Source organism: Aedes aegypti, chromosome 2, assembly GCF_002204515.2.
Source record: "Aedes aegypti strain LVP_AGWG chromosome 2, AaegL5.0 Primary Assembly, whole genome shotgun sequence".
In the NCBI taxonomy this organism is placed as follows: domain Eukaryota; kingdom Metazoa; phylum Arthropoda; class Insecta; order Diptera; family Culicidae; genus Aedes; species Aedes aegypti.
Window position 1 is genome coordinate 380,868,724 of NC_035108.1, and position 16,033 is coordinate 380,884,756.

At 35.5% G+C, this 16,033-nt stretch overlaps 1 protein-coding gene across 1 annotated transcript in view; it reads left to right on the forward strand.

Moving 5' to 3' along the window:
• LOC5566816 overlaps positions 1–16,033 on the forward strand; it is a 491,365-nt gene that overhangs the window by 108,590 nt on the left and 366,742 nt on the right. The window contains exons 2-3 of the mRNA XM_021846853.1: positions 3,172–3,734; positions 4,277–4,581. Coding sequence (XP_021702545.1) covers positions 4,329–4,581 — 253 coding nt within the window. The 5' untranslated portion in view covers positions 3,172–3,734; positions 4,277–4,328. The remainder of the gene's footprint in view (positions 1–3,171; positions 3,735–4,276; positions 4,582–16,033) is intronic.

The following is a 16,033-nucleotide window of genomic DNA, read 5'->3' on the forward strand; positions in this document are numbered from 1 at the left end:
GCAGTCTACATTTTTGAAAAATAAAAAAAATAACTTGCAGGAAGGAGAATTTGTAGCTATATGTGATTTTTCAGAAAATTACACTTTTGTACTTCAGGATGAAATTCAAAGTCATCACTGGAATGCGCAGCAAGCAACTATTCATCCATTTGCGATTTATTTTAAGGAAAATGACATGCTCAATCATTTGAGCTTTGTAGTAATTTCCGAAGATTTGCGGCATGATTCTATATCCGTTAACTTATTTATCTCAAAAATGATTAATTTTATACGCCAAGCAAAGCACTTAAATTTGAACAAAATTTATTTCATGCCCGATGGAGCTGCATCACAATATAAAAATAGAAAGAACTTTTCTAGTCTTTGCCAATTTAAGAAAAACGATAGATGTTGAATGGCATTTTTTCGCAATATCGCATGGCAAAGGGCCCTGCGATGCATTAGGGGGAACAATAAAACGCATGGCTACAAGGGCTAGTCTAGCTAAAGAACGTGAACATCCCATCAAAAATGCCAAGGAATTATTTGATTGGGCTCAAAAGCGAAAGGAGGAGCAACTAACACAAATTTTCTTTTCTTATGCAACTGTAACAGAGTATGAACATATCAAAGAGCAGCTTAATGAACAATATTAGAAAGCAATAACTATTCAGGGAACACAAAAAAAAACCATTTATTTATTCCAGTTACCGTAGATAAAATAGAAGTTAGGCTATTTCCAAACTGTAATGATAGTAAAAAAATTCTTGACATTATGAAAAAGTAAGAAATCTGTATCAAAATAGGACGCTCCATCATTGCACACTGGGCCAGGAGCAGAATTTAGCCAGACAAAACCTCTAGCGCTTTAGGAGTGCATTTTTTCGAGTTGGTGTCAAAGGAGACTTGTCTTGAATTTGTTTGTTCTTCAATTGGATGATAAAAGTTAGTTGGAAATTTCGCCGCATAGGTGGCGCTGCGATGCAAACTTTTTTGTTTTGCGTCCTAGAGCTTTCGCGTCTTCGGCAATGTTTTAGAACGTGTAAAAATACGACAAGTTGTCGAAGACACCAAAGTTCTAGGACTTCAAATAACAAAGTTATGGTAAAAAATGTGTAAATCACTTAAATTTTACGTTTTTTTTACTTTTTACCTCAAAATCGTAAAATATTTTATTTTAACAACCGTGCGTCGTTTAATTTCGATGACATGCATGTACTGTATGAAAAAAATCTTATTATTTATAATTGAATTTTTGAACAAATTATTGTAAAAACATCATAATTTTTAACATAATTTTACTAAAAAAGTTGCATGTTTTTGCAAAAACTTATCAATGTACCGAAAAACGCTATATTTCATCTACCAAATGTTAAAGTTTGCCAGATGTATATTTTGATATATTTGAGATATCTTAATTCAAAATAGCCATCTCTTCATATAAATAGAATGGACTTATTATTAATTTTATCATTATTCTACAAGATTTTTGACACATTGCGTCAGTTAAGATTTGTTAATCAAATACTTTTATTTTGATACTAGTGATTTGTGAATTGTGATTTATGTCAGAGAGAACTGTCTCGACGCGGTCATAACAGGATGTAAAAAATGAATTATAGCAGGCCATAGCGAAGTTCTAATTAGACAGTTGCTGGGAATGACATAAGAGCCACACAACAATATGAAAATATCTAGATACTGTAACACCTGACTAATAAAAAGTATTTGATTTATAAAACTTGACTGACGCAATGTGTCTAACAATCTTGTAGTACAATGATTAAATGATAATAAGTCTATTCTCTTTATATGAAAACGGTGGTTATTTTGAATTCAGATATCTCAAATATACCAAAATATACATCCGGCAAACTTTGACATTTGGTAGATGAAATATAGCGTATTTGGGATCATTGATAAGTTTATGCAAAAATTTGCAACTTTTTGAGTTAAGTTATGTTAAAAATTATCATATTTTTACAATAATTTGTTCAAAAATTCAAATATTCACATAAAAATAAGATTTTTTTTTCATAAAGTATATGCATGTTATCGAAATTAAGCGAAGCATGGTTGTTAAAATGAAACATTTTACGATTTTGAGGTAAAAAGTATAAAAAACGTAAAATTTATTATTTGAAGTCCTAGAACTTTGGTGTCTTCGACAACTTGTCGTATTTTTACACGTTGTAAATCATTGCCGAAGACGCCAAGGCTCTAGGACGCAAAACAAAAAAGTTTGCATCGCAGCGCCACCTATGCGGCGAAATTTCCAACTAACTTTTATCATCAAATTGAAGAACAAACTAATTCAAGATAAGTCTCCTTTGACACCAACCCGAAAAAATGCACTCCTGAAGCGCTAGAGGTTTTGTCTGGCTAAATTCTGCTCCTGGCCCAGTGTGCATTGTATAAGAACATGAAATAAAATGCTCTCAGAAAAAAAATTCTTTATTTTATCATCTCGAAAAACATCCGAAAACAACCAAAAGTTGTGAATTTTCAGTAAATTTAATACTTAAAACGCTGTATCTCGGAAACGGTAGCAATTAGCAAAATTTTCTCGTAAACCTTTTTTGTTGCAAATTTTGCGTACTTTCATGAAATCGGGTCGAAAAGCATTTAAAAAGTTTATTTAGACTATATTGAAAAATCAACCTTTTAAAAAAAAAAATCATAACTTTTTTGTCCATGATTTCTCCATCTTGACCCACTGTGCAAAAAACTCCATTCAAATCAAATCAAAAAAACGATTTTTAAGAAAATGGATTTATAAGCTTTATTTTCAAAAAAAAAAAAATTACAACATATTTTTTAACAGTGTATATTTTTTCCAGATAGTTCCAACAATAACCTAAAACTTTGCGGAAGACACCAAACCGATCGGACAAATAGTTTCTGAGTTTTAATTTTTTTTAAATTGTTAAGGCTTATTTTCTTAGGCCCTTCTCAAAAGTAACGCTAGGGTAAAAATGGCGAACCGATGATGCAAATAGGCATTTTTGGGTATAAAGAAAGCATGTGTCAAATTTCAGCCAAATCAAAATTTACAAAAGTAAACCGACATTCGAATTCAAATGGAACCGCTCCATACTAATCACTGATGAATGAGTTATATATTCATTAGAACAGATTTGATTAAAGCATTATCATTAACACCTCTCCATTCATTTTTTTTTTCCGTTTCAGAAAAACCCAATTTAAATCCGATGCACTCGATCTGTCAAGCTAAATTTGATTTATCGACACATCCACGACGTCAAACAGTGGATTAATTCAGAGCCCGAAAACGACATAATTGTTATTTGATTATCCAGGATTGATCCCTAAAGACTACCGTTTTCCCATCTGGATGTAACTCGTTTAGCCTATTGAATCGCTGCAAAGTTTGAACATTGCTTTTTTGTATTGCAGCTGTTGTCGATTGTTAAAAACTGCTGATACGTCGATTGGCAACGACTGATTGTTGGTTCAACAGTATCGTTTTTCTGTGAATACACCTCACAGAACTCATTATGCGTCTGTAAACCGTGATGATACCAGTACACGACATAAACAATAACATGAAACAAGTCTCAAATCGAAGTCAAACTATCATCACACCAAAATCGCCATCGCTAGATGGCATCGAGGAACAGTGAAATTATTTAAAACAGTGCTTTCGACGATTCATCAACCAGTCATCACAAAACTCAACAACACACGTAGAGCAGGAAGGACCTTTTCATACGAGTACTCTTGTCGTCTGGGCTGTAGGTGACCAATTCCATGTCAAATCGGTCAGTCACAGTACTCGACCATCTTCGATTTTATACCTATATGTTTTCGATACGGTGGAATCAGTGTTTCCCATACATAAATCGATCAATTCGACTCAAGCGAATAACTTCTGAAAACGGTCTATGGTTTTTAAAGTTCAAGCTGATTTTAGAGAATTTATTGAAAAACGTTTCATGAAAAAGTTTTAGTGAAACGATTGGGCTGCAGGAAAAACCATACACTGAAAAATATTCAATTTTACCATGCAAAATTTAAATTTTAAGTTACAAAATTTGAATTCTCGTAAAAAACATTGGTTGTGGACCATTTGACCATTTGAAAAACAATCATTATTTAAAAAACAGCATACAAAAACTCAAAGGCTCAGAAGTTATTCTAGAGCCAAAATGATCGATTGATCAATAGAAAACACTGATTCTACCATACCAAAAACATGTGTTAATTTAATCCCAACTCGAAGGCTATCCGTCACGATTTCTAATAATTTCGACTCATTCTGGATGGAATTCGTCAGGTGAACACAGTGAACAAGCGGTTCGACAGGAGATAAAAGTTAATTAAAAGTGATGTGTTCGAAAGCGAAGAGAGCATCCAACGGCGTTGAATCCGGTGACGATCATTACGAGCACCATCTTCGCCCCCACCACAACACTCTCCATCACCAGCAGCGGCATCAGCAATCATCGGCAAGCAACATGCAGCGAAGCACCCGTCCATCATCGAAAGCAACACGCTCGGTATGGCGAACCAGCAGCGGCGAAAGTCAACGACTCAGCGTGGTGTCGTGGGTGCTGATTGGGCTGTGCGTCGTTCTACCAGGTGAGTGAAAGCTTAATGCGGTGGAAAATCAATCGCCACCGAAAGCCAAAGGTTGACAAAAAGGCGGGGGGCTTTCGAGTATATTGTTCATTAATGGCGATTGCGGTTCGGTTGAGCTGTCTGCGAAGTGTCGTTCAATGAAATTTTAAAGGGGTTGTCCAATGATTCAGATTTTAAAAATGTGCCCCGAATAAGGTTCAAAGACAATCTATTCGTGTCAAGTATCATATACGACGACACTTTGATTTTCAAGCTGGATTGGAAGCTTGAACAAAACCAAAAACTTTGGAATATATTTTATTCAACTGTCCTTTATCTTTGATATTTTCAAAGACTTATTAAGTATAAAATGCCTTTCTATTTACAATGAGTTCACATTTTTGTTGTGTCTTGTAACAATGCTCGTACAGAATAATGAATAAAGGTTTTCAATAATTATCTAGATATCTTCCATATCCATAGCATGATAGAAAACTCGAATGTTAAAAAAATACAATAATACAAATATCATTCAACAGTTTGATTCAAATTTAGGGAAGTTTAGGAAAAGTTTAATAAATGGAAATAAAATTAAAATAAGGCAGAAACTCCATCGTATCGGGCACCTAAGCCGATAAATTCATAATTCCAAAATAATTGGTTACTCATTTATGAGCAATTCTCGCTGAAACCAGGCCGCCATCGGCACCTATCGTTAGAATTCCAATTTTGTATCACTGATCGCTAGTTTTCGATAAAACTTAAGGGTGATCCTTTCGGTTTTCTCAAATTGGTGGACCCCCCGTACGCCAGCTGGCTAAACAGTTTGCGAAGTAGCTCATTTTTTTATGAATCTTGGGTATTTCTTCACGTGATATGTCTCATATTTCCCTTGGAACACATAGCAAACTTAGTGGCATCATATAGAGAAAGGATATAGCTTTCATTTGAAGTTAAAAAAAAAATGGTGGCCATTTTGAATTTAGCCACCATCTTGAATTTTGTAAGAAAAATCGATGTTTCACCATTAGCGCACTGCTCGTTTAAAATTCTGAGTTCACCAACAGAAAGCTGAGAAAAAAAATGCGTGAGAAAGGCTACAAACTAGGTGAGCAATGGTATTTACCCTATGAAATGAACGATTTACTAAATCATGTTCTACGATTGTGACGTATATGGCTAGTGCAATTAATGCAAACATCATTTTTTGTACAACAAAGAAACAAGTTTTCAATCGTTGGTTTATTCGAGTCGAGTAAAGAATTAGAGTATTATTTCGAGTGATAAAATCTAGCGGTCTTCTTTGATTTGACGCCATCTTGGTTTTAAGTAGTAGAATTAATTTTTCACCTTGATAGCACTCAACATGTTGAATTTAGAAGCTACCAAGAAAAACAAGGTCACGTATACTCTTTTTCTTATTATCGCTAAAGTTTTTTTTTTTTGACTTCAAATGAAAACTATATCCTTTCTTTATACGATGCCACTAAGTTTGCTATGTGTTCCAAGGGAAATATGAGACATATCACGTGGAGAAATACCCAAGATTTATAAAAAAATGAGCTTTTTCGCAAACTGTTTAGCCAGCTGGCGTACAAGGGGTCCACCAATTAGAGAAAACCGAAAGGACCACCCTTAAATTTTATCGAAAACTAGCGATCAATGACATAAAATTGGAATTCTAACGATGGGTGCCGATGGCGGCCTGGTTTCAACGAGAATTGCTCTAATGATAAATAATTTTATTTTTGTAACGTGAAAAACTCAGTTTAAACATATAATTGAAAAATATGTTTAACATATAATAAAACTTCTATTAACATATGATTTCGAATATGTGTTTTAGTATTAAAATAACCTATCTTAACAGGTAATTTCTAGTACCTATTACAATCTTAATACGTCTTAAAATCTTTAAATGTGTATGTACATCATTCACACTCAGAATAAATCGCAGTATCCTGTGAAATAAATCATTCAAATTGGACTTCAAGAAAACAAAAATACGAATTTCCTTGTGGATTCTACTACCATTTTGATTCATATTACGGACACTTAAGGCCTTAGTGAAGTATAACTCATGAAAAAGCATATACAATAAATCATTCGGTATAATTCCTCCACGTTAACGAGCCTCCAAAACACTTAAGTTTTGAATGGCGAGTGAAGATTTTGATTCCGCAACATGAATAATTTAAAATAAATAGAAATGTATGAACTTTTCACGATTCTTATTCCGGACACTTGCTCACTTTTGCCTCATATTCCGGACACTTTGATTCGAACTCCGGACAGATCATGAAAATCCTAAATGGAAAAGATAAATTATCAATTGGAATCGTTAAACCACTAAATAGACGTCTAAGGCAGCTGGGCATTATACATTTTCATGGATTTTCTTGGAAAATGCTTATTAAAACGAGCCACGAAAATAAGACTTTTTAAACGGCAAAATTTGAAACATTTCATGTGAAATGTTTCCCATACAAACTAGAGTGTCCGGAATTTGAGGCTGTCCGTAATATGAATCAAAACGGTATTTTACCGACAATATCCGCAAACCATTTTATTTGATTTGCAAAATCCATGGGAGCAAACAAACTTATTGCTGTTCTGTAAAATACGCCTCTACCCCATTTGGCATAAAGCCATCTGGCAAAATGCCGTTTGGCAGAATGCCATTTGGTATAAAGGGCACTTGACATAATTAAAGGATTTTTTTGCTAAACCAAAACGTTGAAACATTGAAATTTTAGTGCTTGAAGTTAAAATATGTTGGCCTAAGCTTGTTAAAGTTGATTAAAAGTGGCCAATATTGATCATGATTTTACATTTTTTTTTTGATTTTTCTATTACAAACAAGTTAACGTAAAGAACAAGAATACATAACAAAAGCTTTGCGTTTTAAAAAAAATATTGGGCATATCACAAATGTCACAAAGTGTGCGTTGAAAGCTGATTCAGAAAGAACATCAGCAACCTGAACAACCTAAAGTAGGCATATCCAACCTTATTGAACCACGGGGCAAATCTTAGCAACAAAATTTAGAGGCGGGCCAAAATTTGTGTAGTATACATTCTCATAAAATCTTACAAAAATCAGTGAATACAGCGTTTTTTTTAAATAAAAAAAAAGATGCTTGCTGCTGACAACTTTTTTTCGACGAATTTGAGAGAACTGTGTTCTAAATTATGTATCCACCAATTTTTTTTTGTAATTCTGCCCACAAATCTGTTTAACTTCGGTCTAGTTTTTTATATAAATCATACTCAGAAGTCTATAAGAATCCCAACTAGGATAGAATGACCCTATTATTATGTGAAAACTTTGTTCCAGACTCTGTGCTTATTCTATCGAAGTTACTGATAAAGATTCTGTAAGAATCCTACCAAAGGTTTCCATAGAATTCATGTCAATGATTATGCCACAATCATGCCCAAGATTTTGCGAGAAATCTCCCGTAATATTAGATTATCCTGTCCAGGATTTTCCTTATATAATCCTCAAAATTATGCGAAATTATTGTTCAGGATTTTGTGCGTTCCCAGTGAAATTATGATTAACTTTTTTTGAAGTTTGATAAAAAGTCAGTTTATTTTTGTGCAGCGTAATATAGTCTCTCTCATTAGGATCTTCAAAACTTTGACAGCCGACATGCTTCCATTAAGAAAATTTAATTTGTCTAGCAATGCGTACTAAATTTGTCTTGCAATAGTGCACAACTAATTCAGATTAGTAAATTTCACCTTCTTGTAACAACTTCTTTTTGATTTTTTCATGAACTCTTATGATTAATGAATAGAACTTTGCAGGAGTTCTCGTAGGAGTATTTTGATTAATTTCTTCATAAATTTAATGTAAATGTGTGAATGCTAGTGAATGATACCGAAGAATACTGCAAGTACTGCAAAGGGCAGTAAGTGACATTTTGGTCGGTTTTGATATGAGTACACTTTAAAATATTTGTTTTTAATTATGAATCGTGGTTTACGGCTAACCAGCCGAGTGGAATTTTAACAACTACCGAAAAGCTAAACATTACATATAATTTGCAATTGGATTAGATGGACAAATTGATGTGAAAATTTGCGAAAAAGTTACACGTCTTCTCAGTGAGAATAGAATTCAGGTTAACTTCTGCGTTCATGAGCCCTCTCATGGCGTAGTGGTAACGCGCCCTAACTAGAGATCGGGGAGTCGTGAGTTCGATTCTCACTGAGAAGACGTGTAACTTTTTCGCAAATCTTCACATCAATTTTTCCATCTAATCCAATTGCAAATTATATGTAATGTTTAGCTTTTCGGTAGTTGTTACACTTTAAAAAATTTACGCATTCCAAGTTTTTAGTGGTATTTTCAGGTGATTTTTCCGTTCAATATCAAATATTACATAATGTGTAGAATATTGTCTTGTTTTTTTTTGCATCCCCTATAATTTGTATGGAAATTGCTTGAAAAACTTCAAACTCGTTTCTCTAAAAAACTAAACTTTTGTAACACCCCTTTGTTTCTAACCCCCTCATTTTTCATTATTACGATTATGTTCTGAAGGTTCGAACACGAACAATAGTTAGGAGGACAAGGCCTCAATTTGCATTTAGCAGCATTAATCGTTCAAGCTCATTATAGGTGCTATGAAGCGTGGGTTCGATTCCCGCTCTAATCAGAAGAAACTTTTTGCATAACGAAAAATGTATCACTCATCACTGGGCTTCTAAGAGTTTTGTATTATCCGTTACCTAATGCTAGTGATGGTTTGGTCTGTGTAGCTTTGGGCTGAAGACGTTATTATTTTTCATAATTTTATGTAGGTATAAGCGTGGAAAATGAGAAATTGTTCCTATGAAAAAGTTTAAATAAGGTAGAAAAATATTGACAAAGATACTTCCTAGATGTGGTTAAAGATTCCTACCCTGAAGAAATATAAAATATATGGACTTATTTCAAGAACTAGTTTCAAATTAAAATTTCGGCACTGGAATTTAAATGGTATTTTCTACGTTGATTCGAACACCATACACACTTAAAAAAATTACGGATTACGGTGAAATTTCACCGTAATCTCAACAGCTTAAGCTTCGGTGAAAAATCACCGAACAATCTGTAAAATCTTTGAACGAAATCGTAAAGAAAAATAAGAAAATGGCTCAGACCGGGGGTCGAACTCCCGACCTACCGATCAGGAAGTAGGCTTGCTACCATTAGGCTAGCTTACACTGCTTGTTAGTTTCCCCGATGAAGTTGCCTGATGTAGTTCCGGGGGAGATCGAGGCACAGGAGCAGTAGGGAAAGTTTTTTTAGTGGTTAAGCACGCCTAACGTGAGTCCCACACCGTGCCAACACACAACAGGCCAGGCTTTTGAAGCTTTTTTGAACCCTACTATAAAAAAAAATAAAAAAAAAACACTACTTGTTAGTGGTGTGCAAAAACTGCAACAAAAGGAAGCTCATGCCTGCTAGAGCGACTGTCACACGATTTCACAGAAGTTCGATGAAAATAATGCTATTACCGAACTGTTCTTTAGTATTTCACAGGGTTACAGTAAAATTGTTTGTTTCACGGATTTTTTCCGGTAAAATAATAGATTTCACGGATTTTCTCCGGTAAAATAGTTTATTTCACGGATTTTGTCGGTAAAATAGTGGATTTCACAGGAAAATCTGTAATTTTGTTGTTTACAGTTCAATTTCGGTGATTTATTTCACAGGATACTGCGATTTATTTTAAGTGTGTACAAACAAATTTTCCAAAAATCTTGCAACAGCATGTGTTAGATAGTAGATACACTTTGTCCAGCAAAAAGTTCACTTTTCAGCAGGACAATGCTGCTATCCACACAAGCAAGGAAACCAAACAGTGGATAAAGGACCACAAAATCGATCTGCTGGACTGGCCAGCGCGCTCCCCAGACCTAAATCCTGTGGAAAACCTCTGGGGAATCCTTGTACGCAGGATTTATGCTGAAGGTAAGCAGTACGCCACTGTTGATGAGCTCAAATCAGCCTAGCTATTTTGGAGGCATGGGGAAATATTGAGAAGACTGTACTGGAAAACTTGGTTAACAGTATGCCGAACCGAATGTTCCAGGTTATTAACAGGAATGGTAAGGTGACCGATTATTGACACATTAATTTCACTGTTTACATAGCTTTTACTGTGTAAAAGCGAACAATATATGAAATGGTCCTAAATGAAATGGACAGCAGAAATCAATAAAGTTGCTCTAAAAAATTAGATTTATTCATTAGTCGTAAGTTAATCATTACAAAATACTGTACAACTGAAGTTCTCAATAAAACATTCACAACTACTTTGAAGTTCAACAAAATTTGTTTCATTTGTTCTAAAATGTAGGTGGTCTTAAGCTAAATGGACACAGTGTATGTGCATAGACCGCATAGCTCAGCTGGGCAACACCGGTAATGGTAATCAAACAAAAAGTTTTGTGTTATCTTGTTTGTGAGGCCGGTATTCGATTCAGCTGCAAATTGTTTCATCACCTGTGCGTAACATTCGTTGAAATGAATATGGTAGAAATATTACTGGAGAGGGTTTTCAGGCGGAAAGGTTCCATTTGTGAGATTTTATGGGTGGTAAAACGAATATTTTGTTTCTGCTTGAATGTTCTTGGTTTTGTTTTGTTTTTTTTTTTTATACATAGATTGATTACTAGATGCATTTGGTTGACTCCTCGAATCACACATAGAGACGTCTGTTTCTCTGATTGGGATCTGTAAGGTAGTCAGCATGTTGGATTTAAAGGTAGTCAGCATGTTGGTCTTAACCAATATAATCATTCTGTTGCTCTCATATCAATATTTTCTCTATTTCTAATAGCTTGAGTTGCAAAGCGACGAAAGCTCTAAAAATGTGCTGGTCTATTTTTACAATACTGAAGATAAACTTCACTGCTATTCTAGTATACTGCACCAGCGTGGCGATTCTGAAGGTGGGAAATCGCGTGACAACTGGATGGTTGAAATAAAGTCAAGTATGGATGCTTGAGACTAATTATGGATCTGTTCTTCTATTTCTGGGTTAATGAATACCTAGTTAAAATTAGAAACATAACCTATTGTTACATGGACTAAATTTATACTCTCTAATAGCGTAGCATAGCATGTTAAATTCGTAGATAGAGTTGCAAAAATAAGAACATTCATTTCGATTAAGAAAGTCTTTTTCTTTTTCTCTTCGATCCTTTGTCCTTGAAACGTTTTGTTTTTCGACCTTTTGTCATAGATTAGACATAGCCATAGACATATTTTTTAATAATCTGCATTTTAATTTACCAAACACAAAAACAATTATTATTGTATTTTGCAAGTGAAAATCTATAGAAAAAATCCTTAGTTCAATAAAGCCGTAGATTTCGTTGGCAACAATACAAAATTAAAGTGAAAACATCAAATTCCCCTATCACTATCCAAACTCAAATAGCGAACCCTGACATTGATACACTAGCTGTGTACTTTGTGTGAACTGGTTGCCTAAGCCAGTCGATTCCGCAAGGCAGCAGTAGACAGTACCCTTCCTCCCTTGTAACCGGTTTGGTGCAAGTCGCCGGAAGTGGTGGAATGACCGTAGGGAAAACTTTCCAAGAAAAGCCGATTGCTTCCACTACTATCTAGACCTGGAGCATTTCCTATGGCCCAACAATTTGACCGTTTTCCATTCGCGTGACGGGACGGTGTGTTGCTGTGAATCCTTGGTTGCTTCTTCTTTTTGGCATTACGTCCTCACTGAGACAGAGCCTGATTTTCAGCTTAGTGTTATTATGAGCACTTCCATAGTTATTAACTGAGAGCTACTTAACATTGTTAAGAAACTTTCGAAAAATATGCCACTCACTAGTAAACAGTCGGTAACAAAAGTTAGTAATCAAATGCTGTCTATCCATACAAATGTACAAGTTTGGTGATTTGTGTCTCAGCTTCTGTTAGTCGAAATTGGCTGAAATTTAGATGATAATAAATTTTCGAGCTGTTTAGTGGAATACCTATAAAAAGATGAAAAAAAAAACGAATTTAGTACTATACCGTTTAATTCCACTAGAGTTTGTATCCTCTGACAGATACGCGTATTTTGACCTAAGGCCGTAAGGCCGTTTTCGGTGTCGTGTACAAGACTCGACTTAAAGTCTAGTACACGACACTGAAGACGGCCTTACAGTTGAGGTCGAAAAACGCGTATCTGTCAGAGGATACAAACTCTAGTGGAGTTAAATGGTATAGTACTACATTCGGTTTTTCATTTACTTACATTCTAGTTGTCTGGGTCTATCCGTTATTTCAATTAACATTATAAAAACTGCCCATGTACTTCACCACCATATTTTAAGTAGGGTAAGTGTTCCCTTAGTTGTGGGTGTTCCTATAGTTGCGGTAGTGCCGTTTTCACTGATTTTATTACATTAGCCACAGAACCGACACTGCCAAACGACGTATTGGCTTGTTGATACACGGAATAGTTGAAGAGAGCGTTCAAATTGCTTTAAAACTGATGAAATATCACTAAATTTGCTTAAACTGTTCTTGCTTGTACCAATAGTTGCGGTAAAGTGTTCCTATAGTGGAGGATCCCATAAGAAAACCACGGATACCGCAACTATAGGAACACAAATTAAAAATATACTGCAACTAAAGGAACAGTGTACCAATAGTGGAGGTATTATTTTTCACTGACATGCCTTGGATTACTGCGATGAAATATTTTTTCTCATTAAGTAAATGATCGTTACTTCCCGTTACAACATTAACATGTACATTAATTGCGCTTCTTGAATTCAGGCGGGTCAATGAAGTCCAACAGTGCTTAGTACCTCCACTATTGGTACATCTACCCTATTTCTCAGCACAAAACACCTAGTTCTGATAAATAAAATATAATGCCCTTTGTAACCATCATACAAGTCATTTGAAAAACAGATTATTCAATTGATTGCCGTATTGATTAACACGGAACTCGTTCAAATAGTGTATATTTACCCAACGTTCAATATGCATGAATTCTATTCAGGATCTCTCAAATTATTGTGAAATCCAGCAGTTTCCGTATGAACAACATTGATAATTAATTTATAAAACGTTTCCATTCACATTCCCCGAAACAATGTAGGGGAACTGTGGGTAAAATGAACAGGTTTGTGTTTTACGGTAATTATGCTATAAATCTATGCAAAACATAGCACTATCCTTAGTCCTCAGACAAAAAAGCTATTTCGACAACTCTAGCGCGATCTGGAACTGTCAAAAGCTGGATAAGTAAACAAAAACAAAGTACGCCTCTCCGTTTTCTCATGTGATGTAAATTTTTACTCGTGGAATTTAAGGTTTTTATGACTGAAATCATAAAAAATCTGTTGAACTGCGTAGCACATCATATCTTTAAAGTATTTATGATAAGTAGATGGAATTTGAAAGTATTTTTATCTTCTAAATCCTTAAAACAAATGATTTGAGTACATTGATTTTTTGGGGGTAAAATGAACCACTCGAGATGGGGGTAATATGAACACCATGGCAGGACGAATACTACCGGATTTTATTTCAGATGCCGAGAGTTTTCCGGAGGAAATACAAAGACAGTCATGGACTGCCATCCAAATGGTCGCGGTTAAACGTTCCATGGATTCCGGAATGGCTGTGAGATGTGTATTGATTATGTACCAGATGCTGAGAATCATGCCACAACCCGTTCAATTTGAATGGTGTTCATTTTACCCCCACTACATGTTAATTTTACCCCCAGCATGTGTTCATATTACCCCCATTGTATGTTCATTTTACGCCTAAGTATATGTTCATATTACCCTCGTTACATGTTCATTTTACCCACATGTTTGGAACATTGACTGTATGGAAAGAAATTTTCAAAATTATAATAATGTTGATAAAATTCAATTTCCATCATAATATTTTAACTTGTTACATTGCATAAACATCTTTCTTCAATTCTGAGCAATTGAAAAGTATCTGATAGCTTCATTAGCAAAAAAACATGGAAATTGCTTAGGGTGTTCATTTTACCCCCAGTTCCCCTAATAATTTTAACGGCATTCAATCTAGCCATAGGCAGCTCAACTAGATGGCAACTGTTTTGTTTAGGTTCACACTGACTTCCAGGAACCAGCCCAATCAGTTACATCACGTTAGCAAATGAACTTCGCCGGAAATCATTAGTCAACATATTTTCATACATCAAACAGAACGTGTATGATAATTAGGCAAAACGTTTCCCGTTTCGATGTTCATTCTCAGCGGACTTTTTGCCACGCACTCATCAGACGAGGTGTAGAGTTTCCTTCCAAGAATGCCAACCCCAGCTCAGTGTGTGGCACCGTTTCGTTTCCAAATCAATAGATTTCTCTATCTGGTTTCCGATCTAAAATTCAACATTGACATTCATTTTGATCTGTCGGCCGTCCTTCGGCACCAACTTTGCAACCAAGAAAAACCCTATAAAGAGTAATGTTTAAACAGCGTGGTATACTTTCCTGCCGTGTGGATCGTAAAGCTTCGACACCGTATTTTATCTGATAGGTACTTGCATTGTCGAATCCCATGACAACTAACGCACAGAGGAGTAACTCGAACTAATTCGTGACCATAATTTCTATTTTTTTAACATTGCTAGGGAGTTGGCTCCTATTGTTAGCACTTATCTATATAAATAAAAATGAATAGTGTTTGCATGTCACGAAATGACTTGATAATTGATCAACGGATTTATCTGATTTTCATACAGTTAGTTTCTTGAACTGTTCCGACGTGTTTGTTTGTACAAAAAGTCGAAGAATTTCATAGGAAAAAAAATGAGAAAACAGGAGATGAAACTGATACAATTTTGTTTCGTATTATCAACCAGAAATTTTTCTTCATTACAATGGATTTTTTCAGATACCTCATTTCATCTTCATCTATTGAGTTAACATCTAAACAGATAATACTGAATCAACAATTTCATGGTACAATACTCGGTTTGTGGCCGCATCTCTCCATCCGCGGTTCTGCCCCACGCTCGCCAAATCGATGCGCACTTGATCCGCCCACCAAGCTCGCTGCGCACCACGCCTTCTTGTATCTACCGGATCCAAAGCGAACACCATCTTTGCAGGGTTGCTGTCCGGAATTCTTGCAACATACCCTGCCCATCGCATTCTCTCAGCATTGGCCACCTTCTGGATACTGGGTTCGCCGTAGAGTTGGACGAGCTCGTGGTTCATCCTTCGCCGCCACACACCGTTTTCCTGCATACCACCGAAGATCGTCCTATGCACCCGACGTTCGAAGACTCCAAGTGCTTGTAGGTCCTCCTCGAGCATAATCCACGTTTGATGCCCGTAGAGGACTACCGGCCTTATAAGCGTTTTGTACATGGTACATTTGGCGCGGGCGTGAATATTTTTTTACCGCAGCTTCTTGTGGAGGCCATAGTAGGCCCAACTTACCTGATGATGCGCCTCCGTATTT